The sequence below is a fragment of the Abramis brama genome (assembly GCF_963993115.1).
Source record: "Abramis brama genome assembly, chromosome: 12".
Classification (NCBI taxonomy): domain Eukaryota; kingdom Metazoa; phylum Chordata; class Actinopteri; order Cypriniformes; family Leuciscidae; genus Abramis; species Abramis brama.
In genome coordinates this window covers 13916723-13939137 of record NC_139974.1, presented here as the reverse complement: position 1 = coordinate 13939137, position 22415 = coordinate 13916723, and the positions used below count along the sequence as shown (strand labels likewise).

The following is a 22415-nucleotide window of genomic DNA, read 5'->3' as shown; positions in this document are numbered from 1 at the left end:
TCGAGCAAGGGTTCACGTTTGTATTTGTCTTTCCGAAACCACTTAATGTGATCACAGAATTAAAATTTCAGCAAGTCGCCGAATGATTGGCGCAGTAAAGCAGCGGGAGCGGTCGGATCGGGTGTCTGGTGGGCTTGACAGTCAGATCGCTAAACATCCCTGTTTTTTCATACTTGCAGAATGTCATCAAATGCAAAAGTCATTATCATTTGTAAGCAACCCATCAGTGTTTTAATTACGTTGTTTTGTCTACATTATCTGTTCCGTTTGAAATTCAGACTTGTGGCAGGATGTCAGAAGGGGCTTATTTTCATGAGAATCACTCTGATTGCTAGTCACTTTGAGTCCTGCCATAACACTTGCACGAAACAAGAGGTTGGGTTTGGACCGAGTCCAGAACTTTGTTCGTTGGATGACATTTCCGGTGCTGATTTATTGCGCTAATGTTTTTCTTGACCTTTCCGTTTGCTTATCCGCAGGATCTCTTCTCCATCAGTGCATACGTTTACGCCCAGAAGCCTCAACTGGACATTCACAGTTTTGAGGGGAACTTCACAAGGGTAAGAGAAACTGCTATTAATAAAGGAATTTTTACGAGGCTTCGTTTAGCATGCGCTGTGACGTCACGGCCCCAATTTAAACCCGCTGTTAGGTTTTTGTAGAGGTATTTAATGTTGTGTTGTTGCCCAGTAAACTAAACCTAACCGCTGTTTTTAATTGCACATTAAAATAACATGGATTCTCAAAGTGTGCCTGTTCACATGACTATGAGCTGAAGTGTCTCTGGAATGTAAAACCGGCCAACGAGGCGCATTCCTCACAACGCAGATGACATCACGGGTTGTTAGGCTCACTCCCAGCCCATTGGCCGAGCACAGTTCCTTATTAACAGCAGATTAGCGCGGTACCGGAGAAAGAAAGAGGGAGGAAAAAGGGACCCCCCACATGAAGCCTGTCTTTGTTTGAAGTCTTCGCTCTTGGCCACACAGCATGCAGGGGCAGAAGATCACTTCCTGCGCTGAGTCACCCTCCTGAGCCTGCTTTCACAAATCTGCAGCTATAGGGACACGCTTCCAAACGCTGTTTCCCACAGTTCTTTACTGCCCACACACTTGCTGCACCTTATTGCCACTTCAGTGCTTTGTTTATTTAAAGGAGTATGTTGTCATTATTTACTCACCCTTTTGTTGTCCAGACCCATAGAAATTTCTTTCTCGAATATTCTCTTTTTAATTAAAGCTGATTTAATGTCAATTTAAAGCTTTAATTGCATAGAAAAGTGCCACCAGTACATTATTCATTATTAGATGAGGGTAAGTAAATGACGACAGAATTTTCATGACTGAGTGAACTATCACTTTAATAAAGTTTTATGATTCGGACATCAATATAGGCCCTTACAGTGACATTTAAATCCATTGATTAATCACTTGATGGATCGCTTCTGCTTTTATTATTCTCATTTTTATGTCACTTTGGATAAAACAGTCTGTAATTGTTAATGTGAATATGATCGTTCTTAATGTCTCACATCACATGCACACACATCTGTGTTGGTATCGCAGAGATCAGCCTATTTAAAATGGGTTGATGTTTTTTTACACTTGACTGTACATACATGTGTATGTTAGTTTTGGGGAAACTAACATACACTGGTTTTGATTTTTTTCTTTTTTTTCTAAATTAAAACATTTCTTTTGTGGTAGGTTTTGGATTTGGGGTTCATTTCTAGTATTTATTATTAGCTGTATACAGTAAATACTACCATTAAAAAGTTTTGGTTCGGTAAAATTTTATAAATGTTTTTGAAAAGATTCTTATCATCACAAAGGCTGCATTTAATTGATTATTATTTTTTCTTTCTTTTTTAAACGGTAAGATTATGAAATGTTATTACAACTCTTTTCTGTTTTAATATTTTAATTCATAATATGCTGAATTGGGCTCAAGAAACATTTATTATTTGCATTGTTGAAAACGGTTGTGCCGCCTAATATTTGAATGAAAACCATGATACATTTTGTATGATTCTTTGAATTTATTAATTTATTTAAAAGAGAAACATTTTGTAAAAAAATTTAATCAATATAAGGTATCCTTACTGAAGGATATTATTATTATTATTTTATTTTTTTAAACACTTTTTGACTAAGTTGACTCCAGACTTTTGAACGGTAGTATAAAAATAATAATGTTCCAAAATAAACAAAACATTTTCTCATTTACATAGCTAAATAAAAGGGGGTTTAACTAGATTTAGACATAAATCACCCAAAAATGAAAATTCTATCATCATTTATGTTCATTCTTCTGCAGAACATAGAAGATATTTTGATAAATATTGGTAATCAAACAGTTTCGATGAGCATTGACTTCCATTCTGTGGACAAAAAGCACAGGGACATTTCTCAAAATATCTTCTTTTATGTTCCGCTAAAGAAAGTCATACAGGTCTGGAACAACATGAGTAAGTGATGACAGAATTAACATTTTTGGATGAACTATCCCTTTAAGTTATGATGCAGCCAAATGTTTTTCATTAAACTTGTCAGATTCACAGCTGCAGAATAAAATTATGAATGCTCATCTTGGAACTGTTCCTTTCTATTTCAACAATTTTACCTAAAAGTTTTATAGAACTTTTATCCTACGTATGGAGTTATGATTTATGGTTTAAAACACTCCCATTTCTTTAAGCCTGTCTTTTGAGCCTTATCATTGATGAAAGGCCTTTTCTCTTGATAAACCTCTCTTCAGTTTCTGTCAGGTTGGCATTGCTACATCTGTTGGCCAGAAAGAGACAAATGACAAAGCAAGTGGGCCGTCTTGAATAGAGGACACATCTCTCTCGCTATCTGCATCAATGCGCATGTCTCAGCAGCCGCGATGTGTGTGTGGTCCTCTTTCTCACTGTATATTATGCCCTACTGACAGCGGATAATTAGATATCATCCGTATTCACCCAGCCGCAACATGTTATGTGGAAATAAGCATTTAAAGATTTAATTTCTGCGCTTCTCCCCTGATTTATGGCCTGGGGTCAGAAATTCTGTTCTGTTCTGCTCAGCACAGAGCGTGCTAACACTAAACAAGGTCTTATTATAATGTTCAGCATGGTGCTGTTTTTCTAAACAAGGCAAATCAAGTCAAACCGATTTCGCCATTCCCTTTAAATGGACTGTGTCGCTAAACCGGGCATTAGTGTAATTCAATCTGTTGTCTAATTCCCTACTTGCCATTCGTCGTGATGAAAGTTCATCGATTCATTATTTGTGCTTTGAGTCTTTGTCATTTTTATTGACCTGCTTTTTAAAGGCCATAATTGATAACCGCTTTTTCCTGTGCTAGATACCCATGAAATCAAAACAGACTGAGATGTATAAACCCAGACTAATGTACGACCTCTGTTCCCAGGAGGACTGTGACCCTCCCGTCAACGAGAGTTTGAGCATTGAGAACACCCTGTGGGCCAGCACTGTGGTGGCATCTGGTAAGAAAAGTCTTTTCCAGCGTGAATTTTCTTTTATAGAAATTGAAGAAAAACACAAGCCTCAGAGGTCTGAAATATTCATCACAGGTCAAATATCTTTTGAGTTTATTGTGTTGTAGGAGAGTGTGCCGTTGATACTGAGGCAATCCGCTAGCATCACTCAAGACCCCCTTCGCTCTCCCGTTTGTTTGTCACTTGAGATCACCAGACTCATCTGCTACTATTCAAACAATCTCATGAGCAGAGAAATATGAGTAGCCATTAATGGGAAGCCGAAGTGTCTGGCCTTTTGCAGTCCTATCCCTGCGGTGTCAATGAAACGTGTCCCCAAAGAACAGGTCCGAGATCGGTTTTTGCCGCTACGCTTTCTCCGACATCTCCTAGGGGTCTGTTGTTTAGAATCTGATCCCAGTTCAACAATAATAGCAGGGCTATTCCTTCAAGCGGCATGCGTTTGTGCCAGCGATCGGCCCTTCATTGATCTGTGGTTGCCCATGTCTTGGTTCTCCAGGGGTTTTTAGAGGTTCTTCATATTCCCCAGCATGGTGTGACCTTCAGCCGAAGAAAGTCCTTCCATATCTCCCCGCAAAACACAGTCTGGTGACGTCATCCCATCCAACCAAGCAGACCCAACACAAAACACCATGGGGCGAGAAACCGATATGCCCTGTAGTCCTAGCCCATTAAAGACCCCCTTGAGAGCAGCCTAGGTTTCGTTGCTTTCCAAACATGAAACGATATGTCGAGCTTAAAGAAAATGAGAAATATTTAAACTCTGTTGCAGCACTTTATATATATTGTGTTACAGTGTTTAAACAAAAGTTGGACTTCGGCACTTCCTCGTTTAGTGGTAGGCTGCATACTCCATCAGTAATTAGTTCACTTTAATGAATCAGTCCATTACCAAAGCAGCACCATTGATCTGACTATAATAGGCCTCATTGTAACGGTTTATTTCTGGGTGTCCCACATATTGAATCATTTGTCTGAGTCTCAGCTGCATCCGTTAACTGGAAACACACTTTTTTGAGCTAATTGTTCATTAGGCCGGCCATAGACACACGGCCTGTTTATTTATTGTTGTCCATTTGCAGTCAGTCATCCAATTTGTTTTGGTTTTTCCAGGTACTGTCATAGGTGTGGTCATATATACAGGGAAAGAGATGCGAAGTGTGCTGAACACGTCGCAGTCCAAAAACAAGGTGGGTTTGTTTGTTTGTTTGTTTGGTTATGAAAAGTGAAATACTTGGTTACTTTAATTAGTTTTTCTCCCAAAGGCTGATTGTTTGAAAAAAATTATAATAATTCAATAACATAAGTATGAGTTGTGATATCTACAGTTGAATTGTCAATATTCACTAGACATTACCCAGGGATTGTTTTTCTTTTTCCTTTTAACCTTTCAATTTAAACCAAATAAAAATAGCGAACAGTTGAGGTGGTTTTCAACCCTGATCTTAGTGATGAATTTGGACCTGTCGATGTGAAAGGACAACCCCAGAGAGATTAATCTAGAGGGAAATTAACCAACCAAGGGCTTGCGTGACATTTGTGGCAGAGCCTTAATCCTGCAGAATTCCCCTTAATGATTAGATACAGTGGACGTCAATGCTGTAAAAGTAAACTTAAAAACGTCAAATCCCATTACACTCATTACCCCTCCCCTAACTGACCCCTGCTGTCTTTGCCCTTTTTTTCCTTTTTTAAACTTATCGACATAGTTCAGAGCTCTGGCATTGTTCTACTCATATGTACACGACTGGTCAAAAATGTAGGGGTTGGTAAAAAATGTTTTATGTTTTTGAAAAAAATATATAATTGTCCTACACTCACCAAGCCTGCATTTATTTAATAAAAGATACAGTAAAAACAATATTGTGAAATATTACTCCAATTTAAAATAGCTTTTTTCTGTAGGTATAGTAGGCAATTTTTTTTTTTTATATATATTTTTTTATATTCAATATTTTATAAACACTTTTGTTATACTGGTTGAAAAACTCTCTTCATATCCTGAGAGCAATCAATAATAGAAGTGGTCAAAATATTAAAATGGCAACCCGTGACATTCTACCCGGAGCTTTATGCATTTCTATGTCAACACTATTAACGGCGAAATAAATACAGCAGTCAGGTGGTACAAGTAAGAGCTCTGTAAGTTGTTTACGTTCATTATTATTGTAATGTTATGTGCTGTGAGACATGAGGTAGTTTAACACCGTCTCTCATCTCGTGGCGCTTTGCAAACTCTGCTGTGTGCGTTCATGTGTTTTGGAGGAGGCTTTCTTTGGAGACGCTCTGAAGGGAGGGTGGGATCTCAAGCTTTCAAAGCTAGCTTGCTATTGCTAGCCTCTCCGAAATTGCCTACCGTACCTTTAATATATATATATATATAAATGTCTTTACTACTGTGATGCAAAGTTGAATTTTCAGCGTCATTACTTCAGTCTTCAGTGTCATATGAACTTTCAGAAATAATTCTATCCTGATTTGGTGCTCAAGAAACATTTCTTATTATCAGTATTGAAAACGGCTCAAACTGCTATTTTTGTGGAAACCACAATATAACATTTTCAGATTTTCTCAAATATATCGATATACTCACGGCAAAGTTCTTTTTCATCCTTCGCTTAGGGGTAAAACAAAGTTTGAAATGCGTGACCAGGGATATACTGTTAGCGAACATCCTGACGCAGCCCACACTGATGAGAGCAGCATTAAGAATATGTAAATATGTGCTGCGCGTTTTCCTATCAATAACAAAATAAACAAAACAAAACTGAGAAAATAATTTTTTTAAAAGGATAAAAAAAAGTTTATTGCTTTGCAATTCGGCACACGTATTTATATAGCACTTAAAGAAAATAATAGATAGCTTAAAATCAAGCAACTTTACCTTATTAAACATTAAAGGGGTGATGAACTGAGAGATCAAATTTTCCTTGAGCTTTTGACATATAAGAGGTCATCATACTATAAGAATATTCTGTAAGTTTCAGAACTGAAAACGTCCTTGTTAGTCCAATAAAAGCTGTTATTGACACCAGGCACAGCGAACGACAGGTTTTTCAAAGTGGGGATCTATGACGTCAAAGGGTATCAAACACCGCCTCCGCAGAAGAAGATCAACGCCTACTTCAACACTGCCTGTTTAGCCCCGCCCACCAATTCGCGCATTACATGAAACTCATTATAATATGCAAAACTGTTATCCAATCATAGCAGTGGGTGTTTACTTCCAAGTCTTCAATGCGGCACGCCCATAAAAACTGAGCGTTTCAGGAGCTAGGCTCAAAACCAGGGTAGAAAATAGCCTATTACTTTTTCATTTTGATGTTTTTGAATGTAAAAACCAAGCGAACGTCATAAGTTGACCTCAGACATCAATATAATTTTTTTTAAAAAGCCAGTTCATGACCCCTTTAAAATTGTGTCAGTGTGTTGTTTCATCAGTAGTACAACTTAATTTTCTACTATAAAGCAGCTCTCCAGCGTGTTCATGTTTTTACTCACAGACGTCTGACCTCGACGGACTGAACAGGAGAAATGAAGCGGAAAAGATTTCCACGTGAAAGAAGGCGGAGCCTCCGCGCACATCTACCTATTACGTAATCGCCACAGGTCAATGGTAGTAGAAAGGTGTTTACCAGCCTTAGCGAACTTTTACAGAAAGTTGGCATTGGAAAGCTGTTTCGAACTAACTGCTAGCTGTTTCCCAAAACGAGCTCCAAACCAAGTTCGTTTTGGCATGATTTTGTTCGAAATGACATCAACATCAGTTCGTTCTTCGATTTTCGCTTGAAGTATATCGTAGCCTTTAAATGTATTAAATCTGATATAATTTTGCCAATGTTAAAACGTTTTCCTATTGAGTGTAGTTTAATATCGTTTAATATACAAAGTCAACTATAATCTAAACGTAGGTTGATTTCTCCAAAAAAGTGTGAACACAGTAGGGCTGTCACAACATAAGATACATACATTATTAATCATCCCAATTAGCCTTACATAGCAACATTTGCTTGACCAATGGTATTAGTTTGGGTCTGTTTTTTGACAAATGGCAGACGAGAAGAGCGTTTGAGGAAACCTGTGTGAAAACAATCATCAATTTTGCCATATCATTTGGTATATCATTTGTCAGTGCATAATGTGGATTTTAAACATTTATTTACTCATTTAATTGAGTGCATTTATTTTCATATAATTTGTAAACATTTTATTAGCCATTAGCTTGTGTGCTAGATGTCATCGTCACAAAAACCATCCCAGAAACCCATATTGGTTAACCACTATTCTTCATGTCATGAAGTGTTTCAGACCCTGTCATGGATGCTGCAAGATGTGTGTGATAGCAGCAGCTCTAGCGGAGCTCATAGCTCTACCATGTTCTGTGTGCGAGAGTGGAATTCAATATCTCAAGGAGATGATGTCAGAGGTGCCAATACAGGGAACGAGACGGGGCGGGAAAGTCGATACGACTCGGCGAAAGTCACTGAGAACGTTTTCGCCTCTTATAATCTGTTGTGACATTCCTTGCACAAAGCTCTAAGCTCTCACTTGAAGCTGCTGACAGCACATAAGCTATCACTTTACACTGTGTGTGTGTCTGTCATTGTTGTAATATGGAGCGATATTCTCTTTGAGGATCGAAACCTTGGTGGTCTGAAGGATGTGACAAAGGGTCGGACAACCCTCTTCGCTGACCAGACATCTCACTACTTTAGGTGTTATATTCACTGGTATATTTAAGCAGTGTAGAAATGTATAAGCTCAGTTATTTTATTTTATTTTATTTTATTTTATTTTATTTTATTTTATTAAGCAGTATAGAAGTTCTACATTGCGTTCATCTATTGTATTGAACGCAATGTAGAAGTTCTGTTGGATTTTATTTTAAGCACTGTACTGTAGATGCCAAAGTTAGATTTATTTTATTTTATTTTATTTTATTTTATTTTATTTTATTTTATTTTATTTTATTTTATTTTATTTTATTTTATTTTATTTTATTTTATTTTATTTTATTTTATTTTATTTTATTTTATTTTATTATTTTATTTTATTTTAAGCAGTATAGAAGTTCTACATTGCGTTCATCTATTGTATTGAACGCAATGTAGAAGTTCTGTTGGATTTTATTTTAAGCACTGTACTGTAGATGCCCAGTTAGATTTATTTTATTTTATTTTATTTTATTTTATTTTATTTTATTTTATTTTATTTTATTTTATTTTATTTTATTTTATTTTATTTTATTTTATTTTATTTATTTTTATTTTTATTTTTTTACTTTTTGCAACGTTATTGGAAAGAGAGTGGCAAGAACACAGTAAAGTATAGAGTGGGAGGCACCACACCACACCACAGCACGGCTATGACGAAAAAAAACAGTTCCTACCAAATTAATCAATATATGAATGCCAAATATTGATTTGAGTTATTTTATTTATTTGAGAGGAGATTGGTTGCCAGGGACAACAGCCAATTATGAAATTTAGCGGTCGTTATACAAAATGATTTGACCACATAATGGAGTGATTGACTGATCAGAATCAAATATTCGAGACTTATATAATAAGTTGTGAATAAACGTTTTTGAATGTGAAAAAATTCAGTAACTTTGATTATTTTAGTTGATATATTCGTTTCATAAAGTGAATAAACTTCTTCTAGGCCTCGTCTGCGGCCCTGCACCGTGAATGGCATGTTACATTTAGCTGTATTGCATATCCAGTTTCTGGAGCACTAGCATAATGCCATATTGTTGTAACAGCCTCCGTATACTTGATGGATTTCAACCAATGAATATTCATTATGCAGGCACAAAGTCGTCATCAAATTTCACACACAAAACATACAGGCAGCGAGGGCAGGTTGAATCATTCCTTTCACTTTAAACGAGGCCCGGTTGAATAGAGTAAAATATGCACTCTCGATTCATTGATAGCATCTTCAGCTTGAGGTAATTGAGTCGCTTTTTCCTCTCGGGCTGAATGAATAACGGCTTCACCCGATCCCCGGCCAGCTTTGCAAAATTCAGCCTCTGCATTGTTTTGCCCCCATAAAGGGGGATTCCTCCCTTTCAGCTGGGGAACTATGTCCTCTGTCTTAATTTTTCTTCATTTTAATCCTTCCATTCCCCCCTTTTTCCTCACTAGCTGAAGCATGAAGCTCGGAGTGGGGTGGCAGGCCATCGGAGGGGTTTTAAACTACAGCTGATAAATCAGACAGCAGCTCTTCTCTCCCAGTGTCTCCCAGTTTACGCAGTTCTCCAGGGACTGGGGGGGCCATAGCCAGTTTGGGGGATTAATTTTGCTTGCATTTTTTGTCTTTTCTGTTCAATTTGTCCATCCCCTCTCCCCCCTCCCCCCGTCCCTTTCACGCAGATTCCTTTTCTCAGGGGACGGTGTTATGTGTTGCTGTTTTTATTAGCGCGCTGCCGAGATGAAAGACCTCAGTGTTTTCGCGCAGGCCGCGCTGTCGGCCCTCGCCAGAGGGAAACAAGAAAAACTTCTTTTTTGACATCATTTTCCCACATATTCCATTGGCTGAGGGGACATACTTTAGAGAAAAAGGGGAAAACTCCAGCTCTTTTGTCAGGGGGCCGTTTCTATGAAGAGGCGTTCTGCTTTTATTTTTCCGGTTTTGCCTCCTGTGCTTTTCACAGAGAGACGACAACAGCAGTGGGCTTCTTGGTTAAATGCCTCTCATCTCTTCTCTCCTCCACATACACTATTAGCATGAGAAAGGTCTGCGGTCTGGAACGGGCCTGGGGGGCATTGATCAGTGCTGGCTTATGGGCAGGTTGTTTTATTTTTCATAAGAGTAACATTTCAGATCACTCCAGATGAGAGGAACACTTAAGGTTCTTGTTCTCAGAGGGGATATCACATGCGTTGGCTAAGAGTGCTTTAACCACAAACTCATTCATTTTGTGATTTTCTTTAAAAAAAAATTATTAATGCATCCTAAACAAACTGTAAAAATATAAAATATAATAATAAATAAATCATAATAATCACTATAATTATCACTCTTTCCATCAAGTTTCCTTGGAAATATTCATTACTAAATATTCTTAAATACTTAATTTTAATTGGTTAGTTGCAGAATTCTGTAGTTGTGTGTGAATTTATATTTATTTATTTATTTATTTATTTATTTATCTATTTAAAAAGCATCCATTAGTTTTGATTTCGTGTGGACTTTGGTTTTCATGCTTGAAACTTAATTTTATTTACAAAAATTAACAAAAAAGTTAATGCCTCATTAACGGCCATTTCAATGGGCCGCTATACATAAGCCGTCCGCCATATTGGACCGGTCTGTGAACATTCAAAAGCAGGTTGACTGAGCGTCTGCAAACTTAGTTACGCATGTGTCTATATATGAAATAGACTTCAGCAGATGATTTTGCTAAATGAACGCAGTACAACAAGACGAAGGCGTCAGCTGACACAACATTAAAAAGTTACCTTTGTAAAAGTATAAACATTACCAAAGTACCATAGTAAAAACGTTAATACATATAAAAACACAAACCAACACATTCTCACCTGTGAAAGGTTATCCCATTTCTTCGGGAATTAAAATCTGCTTTCACAACCAGAAGCTGCGTAATGTTGTGGCATCATTGATTCTTACTGTGGGTGATGACACACTGACCCTTACAAGATGGCAGGCACGCCAATGTGTCTGGAGCGGTCAAATGTGGCACCTACGTATGCATATCTATGGAAGCCCCTCCTTCCGAAAAGTGCTCTGATTGAAGTGCTCATCACAGTGTGCTCTGATTGGTCGGCTGGACCAGTGTGTCGTGATTGTTCAACCGCAAATGTCACACCCCTTACTATAACCGCAAGTTTTAACACATTACTAGCGCAACTAAACCAGGCCTCGCTCCTTTTTCTTTTGCACATGCCTTGGACAGTAATTATTAAAACAAGTAATATTGTGATGTGTTCTTTCCCGGAAGAAAACTTAAGACTACAGTTGAGGAATTTCTGGGAGTTCAGAAATGTTGCTTACTGATTTAGAGAATAACTCCCTTTGGAGCTGACTTTTTTCATGCTCAGACAGTAACATTACACACCTAAAGAAAGTTAAGTAATCAAGTAATAGGACAAAGGTCAAGCAGATGATTTGCATTTGAGGTCAAGAATTTGATCTCAGACTCTTTATCTTTCACTCTTCCTCTGCAGGTGGGACTGTTGGACCTGGAGTTAAACCGCCTAACAAAAGCTCTGTTCCTGGCTCAGGTGGTTCTCTCTGTTGTTATGGTCGCTTTGCAGGGATTTATTGGGCCCTGGTTCCGAAACCTGTTCCGTTTTGTTGTTCTGTTTTCATACATCATCCCCATCAGGTACAGTTATAATAATATCACCCAGATTATATTAATGTGACATATTACAGCCAAATCATCAAAGCTTCAGCTGTATGAAATGAGAAGAACAAACTTATTTTAGTAAGTCATTTATATGTGTGTGTGTAGTCTAAGAGTAAACCTGGACATGGGGAAGTCCGCATACGGCTGGATGATTATGAAGGATGAGAATATTCCAGGTACTGTGGTTCGGACAAGCACCATCCCAGAAGAGCTGGGCCGTCTGGTCTACCTGCTAACAGACAAAACGGGTACTTTAAGATGCCTTTTTTCCAATTATAATGGCACACATCTAACTTTTAAGAAAGATAGTTTGTGATTGTCTACTCATGAATCACCTTATGTACCAGAAATATTTCCAGAAGTCTAAAAGCACCCTCATTAATTTCATTTTATTTAGTTTTTTATTTTTATTTATTTATTTTATCCTCCTCTTTCTCTCTGTTGCTCTCTGTTTTATTTCCTTTTGTTGGAACTGCTCTGCCCATCCAAAAGCTTTATAATAACTATTGATTTCTTTCCTGATCTTAATCTTTGTGTGCTGGTTTTCCAGGCACTCTGACCCAGAACGAGATGGTCTTCAAACGCCTCCATCTCGGGACCGTGTCATACGGAACGGACACCATGGATGAGATCCAGAGTCACATCATCCAGTCCTACGCTCAGGTGTGATTGACATCTGTCACCTTATACATCACTGTTAAGACATTCTCTGTCATTATAGTGAAAACTGAAGAGTTTCACATCCTTCACAAACTCGTCTTTGTGTGTGTGCTTATGTTTTGTGCCAACAGCTGGGTGACACAGTGTTAAACCCACAGTAGCAATTGATTTTCATGCTTCACGGTCCTTCATTACTGTGATGATGGAGTGGCAGGCAGGTCTGAAATGTACCCATGATATGAGCGATCATAGCCTTATTATATCCCCCCTCAGGACATGTCAGAGTCCGTGTCCAACAACTTGTGTGAAATTGAGTTTGACAGGAATCAATAAACATAATGTAATTTACTGCTTAACATGCTTTGGTGTGCACAAGGCAGTTATAGCTCCGATTCTCTCTCTGGAGTGTTATGAGTATAAAGAAATTACTATTAAAAACAGCTGCTCCTTTGTAGAGGGCAAACCCCATTGTTTTATGTGAGATCTTGTCTGTCCTACTGGGATTTTGAACTCGAATTGTGTTTTGAAATGGAAAAAATCTGATATTCCTCTATGTAAAAGACATGGTTCAGTTTAGAAACTTCAGTTCACAAGCTTTTTTAATAGCATTGTCACTTAAAATCTTAGCTTTCTTATAAAATTGTACTTTAAAGATGCTGTATGTATATTTTTTTTTACTGTACTAAAGCAGAAAAAAACAATAATGTTTGCTGAGTTTTAGGAAACATGCCAAGTTCAAATAATTATTTCCCCGAAAAACAATGTTACAGCCAGTTATTCTACTTTGATTTGTGCGTTCCAGATCGGAATTTTTGTTTTTGGTATGTGACTGTGATCTCTCCAATATTTAGAATTTGTATGCGGTACCCATTTCAGCCACTAGTTGTCAATAAGTTGGTAATTTTTGTGGCACTAAATAGAAATTTAGTTAAAGGGACTATGTGTAGAATTCAGAAACCCTTGTTTTTAGCGACACCAGTGGCCGTTAAGTGAACGGCAGCCAGCAACTTACTGCTCGTGCTCACACTGGTTCACACGTAACGTACAAGAGACTGAACATGATTCAATTCCCCTATATTTTCATGGCAAAGTTGTTTTTCATGCTTCGCATAGGGGTAAAAAGAAGTTGGAAATACCTTTGCAGCATTATACTGCTAACGAACATCCAGACACTGTCTGAGAGAGCAATGTCTAGATGAATATGTAAATATGTGCTGCACACTTTCCTCTCAATAACAAAATAAAAACACAACAAACATGCCAGCGGTGAAGAAACAGCAGTTAAGAAAGCATCTGATTATAGAAATGTGGATATATTTGCACTAGCCCTGCAATTCACCAGTATCATGTTGAGATGAGTTAATTAAAATCACACTGTTATGATAGTTTGATTATAAAGTATCAAACTTTTCTTTGCATGCCACATTGACATTACAGTAGAGAATAGCTATTTCGGCATAATCCTATAATCCGGCATAAAACGGATGTAGGCATTCGTTTCATGTGTCAATGAACTGAAGAGGAAGAACGCGCGTAAACATCACATTCTTTTGATTTTCATCACATAAGGCTCTCCAGGCTCTATAGGCTCTCATAGACAAGCTAAGAAGGCGGGGATGGTCTAATTTTTTTGTTTCGTTAAAAGCTATTTACAGATTGGCAATAAAAAAGCAATTAATACATAAAAATCGTACATATAGCCCCTTGAAAGTCGACATGAAACCGAAGTTGAAACTATTGCTGTGATCTTATGTGAGTGACTGGTTGTCCCGATCTTGTGCTGAAAAACCCATTATCAGAGAAGAAAAGAATGTTGCTGCAAAAGGAAGGGGAAGTAAAAAAATAAATAATTCTGCACGGAAAAAATATTTCTAATAAATAGTGCAATATTCCATAAAAACATTTTTTTAAAAACATTTTAATTTCATGGTGACTGTAATACAAAGGTAGAAAATGAACATTTTGGAGAACCTTCCATTCACAAGCTTTTTGTGACTATTTAGTAGCACTTTAGCTTAAAAATCTTAGCTTTTCCATAAAATTGTAATTTAAAGGTCAAGTATGTTATTTTTGTGGCACTAAATGGAAATTTAGTTATACAAAAGTAAGGAAATGACCATTCGGTGAGAAGCAGGACCTTTGAACAGTGTAGAAATGAATAGGCCTATGTATTCACCGTTGTGTATATTAATGTATATATATATATACATATACATATACATATACATATACATACATATACATTTTTGGATAAACTGTATAACCGACTGATTTCTTACACAGTGATAGTTTTGTCACCGTATCACACTGTTTTACTTGCATAATAAAATTTGAGATAAAATTAAAAGATACATTTAAATACAATAATTCTGACCAATACCAATAAGCTGATAATAATTTTAATGTTATGGCTGATAACCAATAAATGGCCAATATTTAATTAATTGTTTTAATTGCTACACGTGAATTTAGGCATAACAACATTATAATGTACACTATAAAAATTGATATTTATTTTGAGATATGCTAAAGATCACAGTGTTATTAAATTATTGTTTTTGAATTTTGAAGTGAGCATTAGATGACAGCACAGGTCATCTAAATGTAAAAATAGGGGTAAGTACTCAAATCAATATTTCTTTCCCAATAAGACTGGCTGATTATACATTATCCCATCACGCATTTACTGTATATTTATAAACATATTCAGATAGTCAAAAGCAGGAACCTAGCATACGTTTTTGAGAATGAGCCAGCAGTGGGGTGTCTTTATGTACCTGCGTCTGCAATTTGGAGGCAATGTGCAGGTTGTCATCTCTTCCCCTCAGCAGAGCTCTGAGGAAAGAGGAGTTCATCAAGAGAAATCTCCTGCTCCAGTGGAGCACAGCAACCCCTGTCAAACACACACACACACACACACACACAAAGACTCACAGCGGCGCTTATGTAAATTGATAAGTTTCAGAGACAGTGCGAGATTCTGTCATTGTGTGGGGAGACACTGATGAAATCTTCACGCTTTTTTGCCCTGTGTGTCCTGAGTGAGAGCGAGCACAGTAAGGTGAATTATCAGCATTCACTTCCTGACCCAGTCCACCTGTTCTTACACATAATGCTATCAGATTCTTTTAGATCAGAGATTTAACAGATTTTTGAACGTGTTTGAACGAAATCTTTTTTCAAACAAATATTTATTGTCGGGAATGTATGTTTTATATATATATATAAACTAGATATAATTAGTTATATTAATATAATAACTAGTTTATATAGATATAAACTCACAATTGCGAGTTATAAAGTTCAATTCTAAGAAAAAAAAGGACTGACTTTTTTCCTCAGAATTGCGAGTTTATATCTCACGCAATCTCTCACGCAATTGCGAGATATAAAGTCAAAATTACATGATATAAAGTCGCAATTGCGTGTTATAAATTCAGAATTTTGAGATACACATGCAATTCTGAGAAAAAAAATTCTGAATTGCGAATTTATTTCTTGCAATTGCGAGTTTATATCTCTCAATTCGGACTTTTTAACACAATATCGACTTTATATCACACAATTCTGAGATGAAAAGTCTAATTTTGAGACAAGTCGCAATTACCTTTTTTATTTTTTATTCTGTGGCAGAAACAAGTTTCTATAGTTTTCAACATTGATAATAATAAAATGTTTCTTGAGCACCAAATAACCATATTTCTGAAGGATCATGTGACACTGAAGTAATGGCTGCTGAAAATTCAGCTTTGCCATCACAGAAACAAATTACATTTTACAATATATCAAAACAGAGAACAGTTGTTTTAAATTGTAATAATATTTCACAATGTTACTGTATTTTTGATCAACTAAATGCAGCCTCGTTGAGCATGTGATGTTACTTCTGAAGCTGGAGCTCACTCTTGATATTTCTGCTTTGTGCCTCTCCAGGTGAGCTCGGCGCAGTCTAATGGCAGTAGTGCGAGTTCAACACCCTCACGTAAACCACAGCCGCCCGCACCGAAGGTTCGCAAGAGCGTCAGTAGCCGGATCCACGAGGCCGTGAAAGCCATCGCCCTCTGCCACAATGTTACACCGGTTTACGAATCCCGTGTGAACGTTGCCAGCACGGAACCGGAGAGCACAGAGGCCGACCAGGACTTTAGCGATGACAACCGCACTTACCAAGCCTCCAGTCCTGATGAAGTAAGAACGATGGGAGATCCTGAAAGATGACTAACATATTTATTTATTTACATACATGTTGACGTCATAAAAAATATGTTTATTTGAAAAAAATAATAGTACGTTTTGGATAGTGCTGTCAATCGATTACATTTATTTATTAGATTAATCTCACATTTTTTCTGTGATTAATCGCGATTAATCACGATTAAAAACACAAACGTTTTTATACGTTTTTTATATTTTATAATGTAATAATTTCACAGTTCCTCTTCAAATTAATGTAGAAACAACATAAAGACAGTATATTCTAAATTCATGTTTAATGGCATCTTTTTATGAATGAAGGCCAGTATCCCTGATACTAATACAGCTACTGATGTCTCGATGAAAATGATTTTCTCCCCCCAATTTTAAACATTAATTATAGCCATTCAACATTATAGTGTATGGAAAGCTATCAATTGTTTAACATTTATTAGGCTTTAGAAAAAATATTATAAATTAAATATTATATAGATTAATCCTAAGTAAAGCTACGAAAGTCAAGAGTTGTGAGTAATTTTCTCTGTTACCTTTGTTCTTTGATTAACTTTAATGACCGACAGCATTAGTAGCTGCTGTCCCTTTAAGACCAGCCGCTGCTGCACATGACGCAGATATCACACACCTCTCAATTTCTCACAACTCTCTACGTTCATTTAGACCAGTATTGCCAACTTAGCGCCTTTGTCTTTTCAGACCCCTTTAGTGACATTTTTTCCAAAAAGCGACTAGCGACAAATCTAGCTACTTTTTGGACAAACCTCAGTAACCTCCAAATGTAGCCAGCACAGTCCCTGCGAGCACGAGGTTTGCTTTCTCCTTGCCGTCACACACCTCTCTCTACGTCTACCCTGTTCAGTGAATGGCTGAGAGAGGAGCAGCAGCACGGCAGCAAACAGACGTGAATGAGCAGTGTTGTTTCCACGGACTTGTCACTTATCTTTTGTTTTATATTTAAAGAATTTAGTTTGACCATTTTATTTTCCTTTCTTTTCTTGTGCTTATCACGTGTAATACTCACTATCACAGTGCTTTAGTTCACCCAGTTCCCGAACTCTCTCAATTCAGATAATTTTACACATATAAAAAATAGTCATTCAATAGCTACTACATATTCAATTTTTGTCAGACAAAAAAATATAGTAAATGAGAACAGCTTTATTGGACATTCGGCTATATTATATTATATAATATTATATGATATTATATGATATGATATTATATTATGTTATATTAAAATACAGTATGTGAGCATGATTTTAATGAGAAAAAACATTAGGCAGGCAGAACGCAAGTACGCCGCGATGACGTCATGAATATGCGTTAATTGCGATAAATATTTTAACACGTTAAACTGGACAAAAATCAACTGCATGCGTTAACAGCACTTGGGCAAAGAAAATCTTTGCTTTTTTTGATTAGTATATGTTTGGTTTTAGCATTTTACCTCTCTTAGTCATTTTTGTAATTTTCACCTTGAGCGGTTCCAGAAGAAAAAAAAAACAGTTTTTATTTTATTTTTTTATTTAGAAAACAGACAGATTGCATTGACACTGGTCTTCTCATTCCTCTAACGGTGTAATCCTATATATCGCTGCTTTACTATTTATGACTCCCCCACTTTAGCCTTGAATTTACTGCCTTATTGGATGGTAATATAGACTCTGTGTTAGTAGAGAAATCTGAGAGGGCTCAATAAATATCAGAAGCAGAGGGGGCATGGGTAGGTCACACACCAGGAAGGACTCGGTCATCATTTGTGTTGAGAGATCGTAGATATTTATAGATCCGTTGTAGAGCAACAATATTTTGAATGAGTTGTTGGTAAGAAAAGCACTAAATAAATGGCAGAAAAGGCATTGAGGCCAAACATATGTCACAATGGCAGCGGTCCTCAAATAGATGGAGGGATACGTCAGGCTCATTATAGTTAAACATATTTTTTTAACAGAGACTCGACTTTAAGGAATAATTCATCCCCAAATTACATTTCTGTCATAATCATCCAAACCTTTGTGATTCTTTTTCTACTGTGGAACACAAAAGGTGAAGTTTAGTAGGATGTTTGCACTGCTTTTTGTCATACAATAAAAGTGAATGGTGACCAACGCCCATCCCTAAAAATTACAGAAAGTCTATATGAAATAAAGGTATACAAAAGTATAACCCATTGAACGGACTTCATGTCTTTCCTTCACAGCCTCGTTTTTATTAGCATATGATTTTTTTAATTAGCTTGTTTGTCATTTTAGGAGCCTCACAGCTTGTGGAGCATTTCTTTCTTTTCTTTTTTTTGTGTCTGTAATAAAGAGAACCATATCTGTCTTGAACAAGGTGGGGTCAGTAAATGATGACAACATATTTGTGTTTAGGTGAATAACCCATTCAGATAATTCTGTAGAATGTTTGCTGTTCACTTGCAGGATCTAATGAAGATGAACTAATGAAGGGCAGTCGTTTTCAAAGCATTGATTGTTTTAAAGACAATGCTGCAGTCATTACATAAATTGAGAATATTCCGGTGCTCTTTCATTTTTCCTTTATACAACCCAAGCATCTTTTTCTTCAGGACCTTCTGTAGAGGTAGATATCTTTTGAGAGTGATAAAAGGAAAAAGAAATCTGTCCATCTCCCTCTTTAGTGGAATTGCCTGTCCTCTCTTCTCCCTTGATGTGTCTACTTATTTATTTTCTTTAATGCCCAGGTCTTATCTCTCCAACGTCTTCACTCCGGGATTGATCAATATTTAATTTTCTCTGAGAGACTAGCGGTTAACACTAGTCTTTTTCTACGTGTCACTCTCATCGGCGCCTGTGTCTGTGCGCTCGCTCAAAGACCTCCAGCCTTTTCAGCCTTTAATATGACAGACGCAAAGCGATAATATTCCTAAAGAGAAGCCGAGTTCAGGGATTGAATAACCCAGATGCCTTTCCGCACACTTACTTTAAGTCATTTGTGACCTTTGACCCCACGGTGTCAAGGGTCAGAGGTTTATCATGACCTTTAATGATCGGACATTCTCATGAGCAAGACCGTTTGTTATGTCCGATAATGAAGTTTTACTTATGGGGGGTAATGGAAGTTCACTGATGCTTTTATTAGTGGTTTTAGCTTATTCAGATGAGATGACAGTGTTCAGTGGCTGTTGACCTTTGGTTCCTCTTGGAAAAATATAGTATTGACCTCTAACCTTTAGCCTATTAAATAGAAGTTGTCACAAAAAGATGGGCCACTCGTACAAGAGAGTTATGGTATGTTCAATTTTTTTTTTACAATGAGTTTTTTTTGGTTAGAATGAGGTTAAAGTAAATACGATTTTGATTCTGCAATGCAATGACATTTAAAACAATCCTGATTTTCAGGCCTAGATAATTTAATAATAATTATTAATCATTTATAATAATAAATGAATGACATAATAAAAAAAATAATACTGAGCAAGTTGTCTCTAGATTTTTTTAAAAGGCCGGTAACCACAAACAACTGGAAGTCATGTAAAAGTCATTGTAAAAGTATAAAAAAGATATTATTTAATAGCGATAAGCGAAAGATAGACTTCAGATAAACTCTTTGAATTACTTATCTAAATTCCTAGATGAAGCTGCTTTGTCCGATAAAGCCATCTCCACTATGCCTTCTTTATGACGACGTATCATATTTCCTGTCACATCTGGTCTCTTTATTAAATAACAGCCACGTCTTCATGTGGTCGTAGGTCACATGGTGCGGTTCCAATCCTCTCCGCTTCTTGAAGGCGCAGTGATCTTGGTTTATGATTACAGCTTTTCTTCCTGTACTGCTGAAATGATTGATAGAGTGTATTAAAGGCTCTCCCCTGTGTCGTAAAACAGTTCCCTGCTCGTCTCCTGAAGGCATTTCCCCACCACCTGAGTTACTCTTGTTTGTGTGTGTGTGTGTGTGTGTGTGTGTGTGTGTGCTCTTGAGGGCATCATTTAGCACTGTCAGGTTGATAGAAGACTGGCTAATTAGTCATATCACATTGAAATGTCATAAACAAGAGTTCTAGCTGTGTTCAGATGTGTGTAAGGGCAAAGAAAGCAGATTTAATCACAGGGCTGCAAAGTCATAATTTGCAGTGATGGCTAGGATCTTTCGCTTTGAGATAAACCATAGGGTCAAGAAGTCTGAGACGGAGGAGCTAAATATTTATTTAATTTACTTCCAATTTACTTCTCATCATGACTTGTATTGTCAGTGTAACACTTAGATCAAAAGTTGAATTATTAACAGAAAGTCTCAGTATTTGGTTTGTCCCTCTTTTGCTTTAAGCACTAAAGCTGCATGAGCTCCACAAGTTTATGTAAAACCTGATGATCATGTTGATCATGAGCAAGATTTGAGAATGATCCGAACAAAATCGTGTGCACCAATGGAAATCTGACTGTACAAGAATTCCCATGATCAGTGTCACAAATTGAATTTTCAGAAATGTAATTAGTGACAGACCTTGTGCAGAACATAACTTTTTTTTCGAATCTTACATTTATTTTCCCAAGTATCAACCTTTTTTGTTATTACGTAAGAGTGGGTGCAGCCATTTGTAAATTTTATCTGTCTGGCTTCCAGTGTCATCCGCTTCCAGTTATTTTTTAGCTGTACAAAAATGTTTGTTATGCCGCTTGATATTGCAAACTGGTATTTCTTCCCATGCTATTTTATTGTAGTGGCTTAATTATAAACACAATGGTTTGTAGCTCAAACTGTTTTACCATTTACTGCACATTTTTATTCTTCAGGGTAAATGTAAATGTCTTTTTGAAAAAAACAATTAAAGTGCCCCAATTATGCTATTTTAAAGGTTCCTAGTTTTGTTTTTGAGGTCTCCTACAATAGGTTTACTTGCATCCACAGTCAAAAAACACTTTAATTTTCTCATAATATACAGTACATTGCAGCATCTCTAATTTCTCAAAGAGTTTGAAATGGTTGATAAAGGATTCAGTCTTTCAACCCCTCCTTTCCGAGAGCCTACTCTGCTCTGATTGGTCAGATGGCTTTAGTCTGTTGTGATTGGTATACCACTTACAGAGCGTATCGGAAGTGAAAGTCCATTACCAAATTTGAATTACTGCTTGAAAGCTTGCATACAAAACCACACATCTTTCACAAAAATAAAAAAAGTTCTTTCACTTGTGTGTAGGTGGCTCTGGTGCGCTGGACTGAGAGTATGGGTTTGACTCTGGTGAACAGAGACCTGACGTCCCTCCAGCTGAAGACCCCAGCCGGACAGATCTTGACCTATTACATTCTCCAGATCTTCCCCTTCACCTCAGAGAGCAAGCGCATGGGCATCATTGTCAGGGTACGTCTCACACTACAGCACTGTGTGTGCAAGCTTGTTCGTACACTGTGTTCAAAATGACATATTTTTCTCAATTCAAGCATTGTAAAAAAAAAAAAAAAAAAAAAATCTGGGGAAAATATAAATGTGAAAATGTGTGTGTTTGAAAATGCTCCCTTTGCAGTCTGACTTTGTGTCCTTTAGTCTTTGCTGAGTAAGCTATTATATATTTCAGAACTCTGTACTTGAGCGTTTCTGTGAGTGTGTTGTGTTTGTTTTTTGTTTGTTTGTCTGTTACATTTCATGCATGAGAGTATTTATGACTAGCTTTTGACGTATTTGTGTGGGCGCAAATCACATCT

At 36.9% G+C, this 22415-nt stretch overlaps 1 protein-coding gene across 2 annotated transcripts in view; it reads left to right on the top strand.

The window, feature by feature from the left end:
- The window catches only part of atp9b (ATPase phospholipid transporting 9B), a 51837-nt gene that overhangs the window by 13400 nt on the left and 16022 nt on the right, over positions 1 to 22415 (top strand). For both annotated transcript variants that reach the window (XM_084130301.1, XM_084130300.1), the window contains exons 9-16: positions 480 to 560; positions 3415 to 3490; positions 4616 to 4692; positions 11695 to 11855; positions 11985 to 12127; positions 12430 to 12542; positions 16473 to 16727; positions 21913 to 22074. In XM_084130301.1, coding sequence (XP_083986427.1) covers positions 480 to 560; positions 3415 to 3490; positions 4616 to 4692; positions 11695 to 11855; positions 11985 to 12127; positions 12430 to 12542; positions 16473 to 16727; positions 21913 to 22074 — 1068 coding nt within the window. The remainder of the gene's footprint in view (positions 1 to 479; positions 561 to 3414; positions 3491 to 4615; positions 4693 to 11694; positions 11856 to 11984; positions 12128 to 12429; positions 12543 to 16472; positions 16728 to 21912; positions 22075 to 22415) is intronic.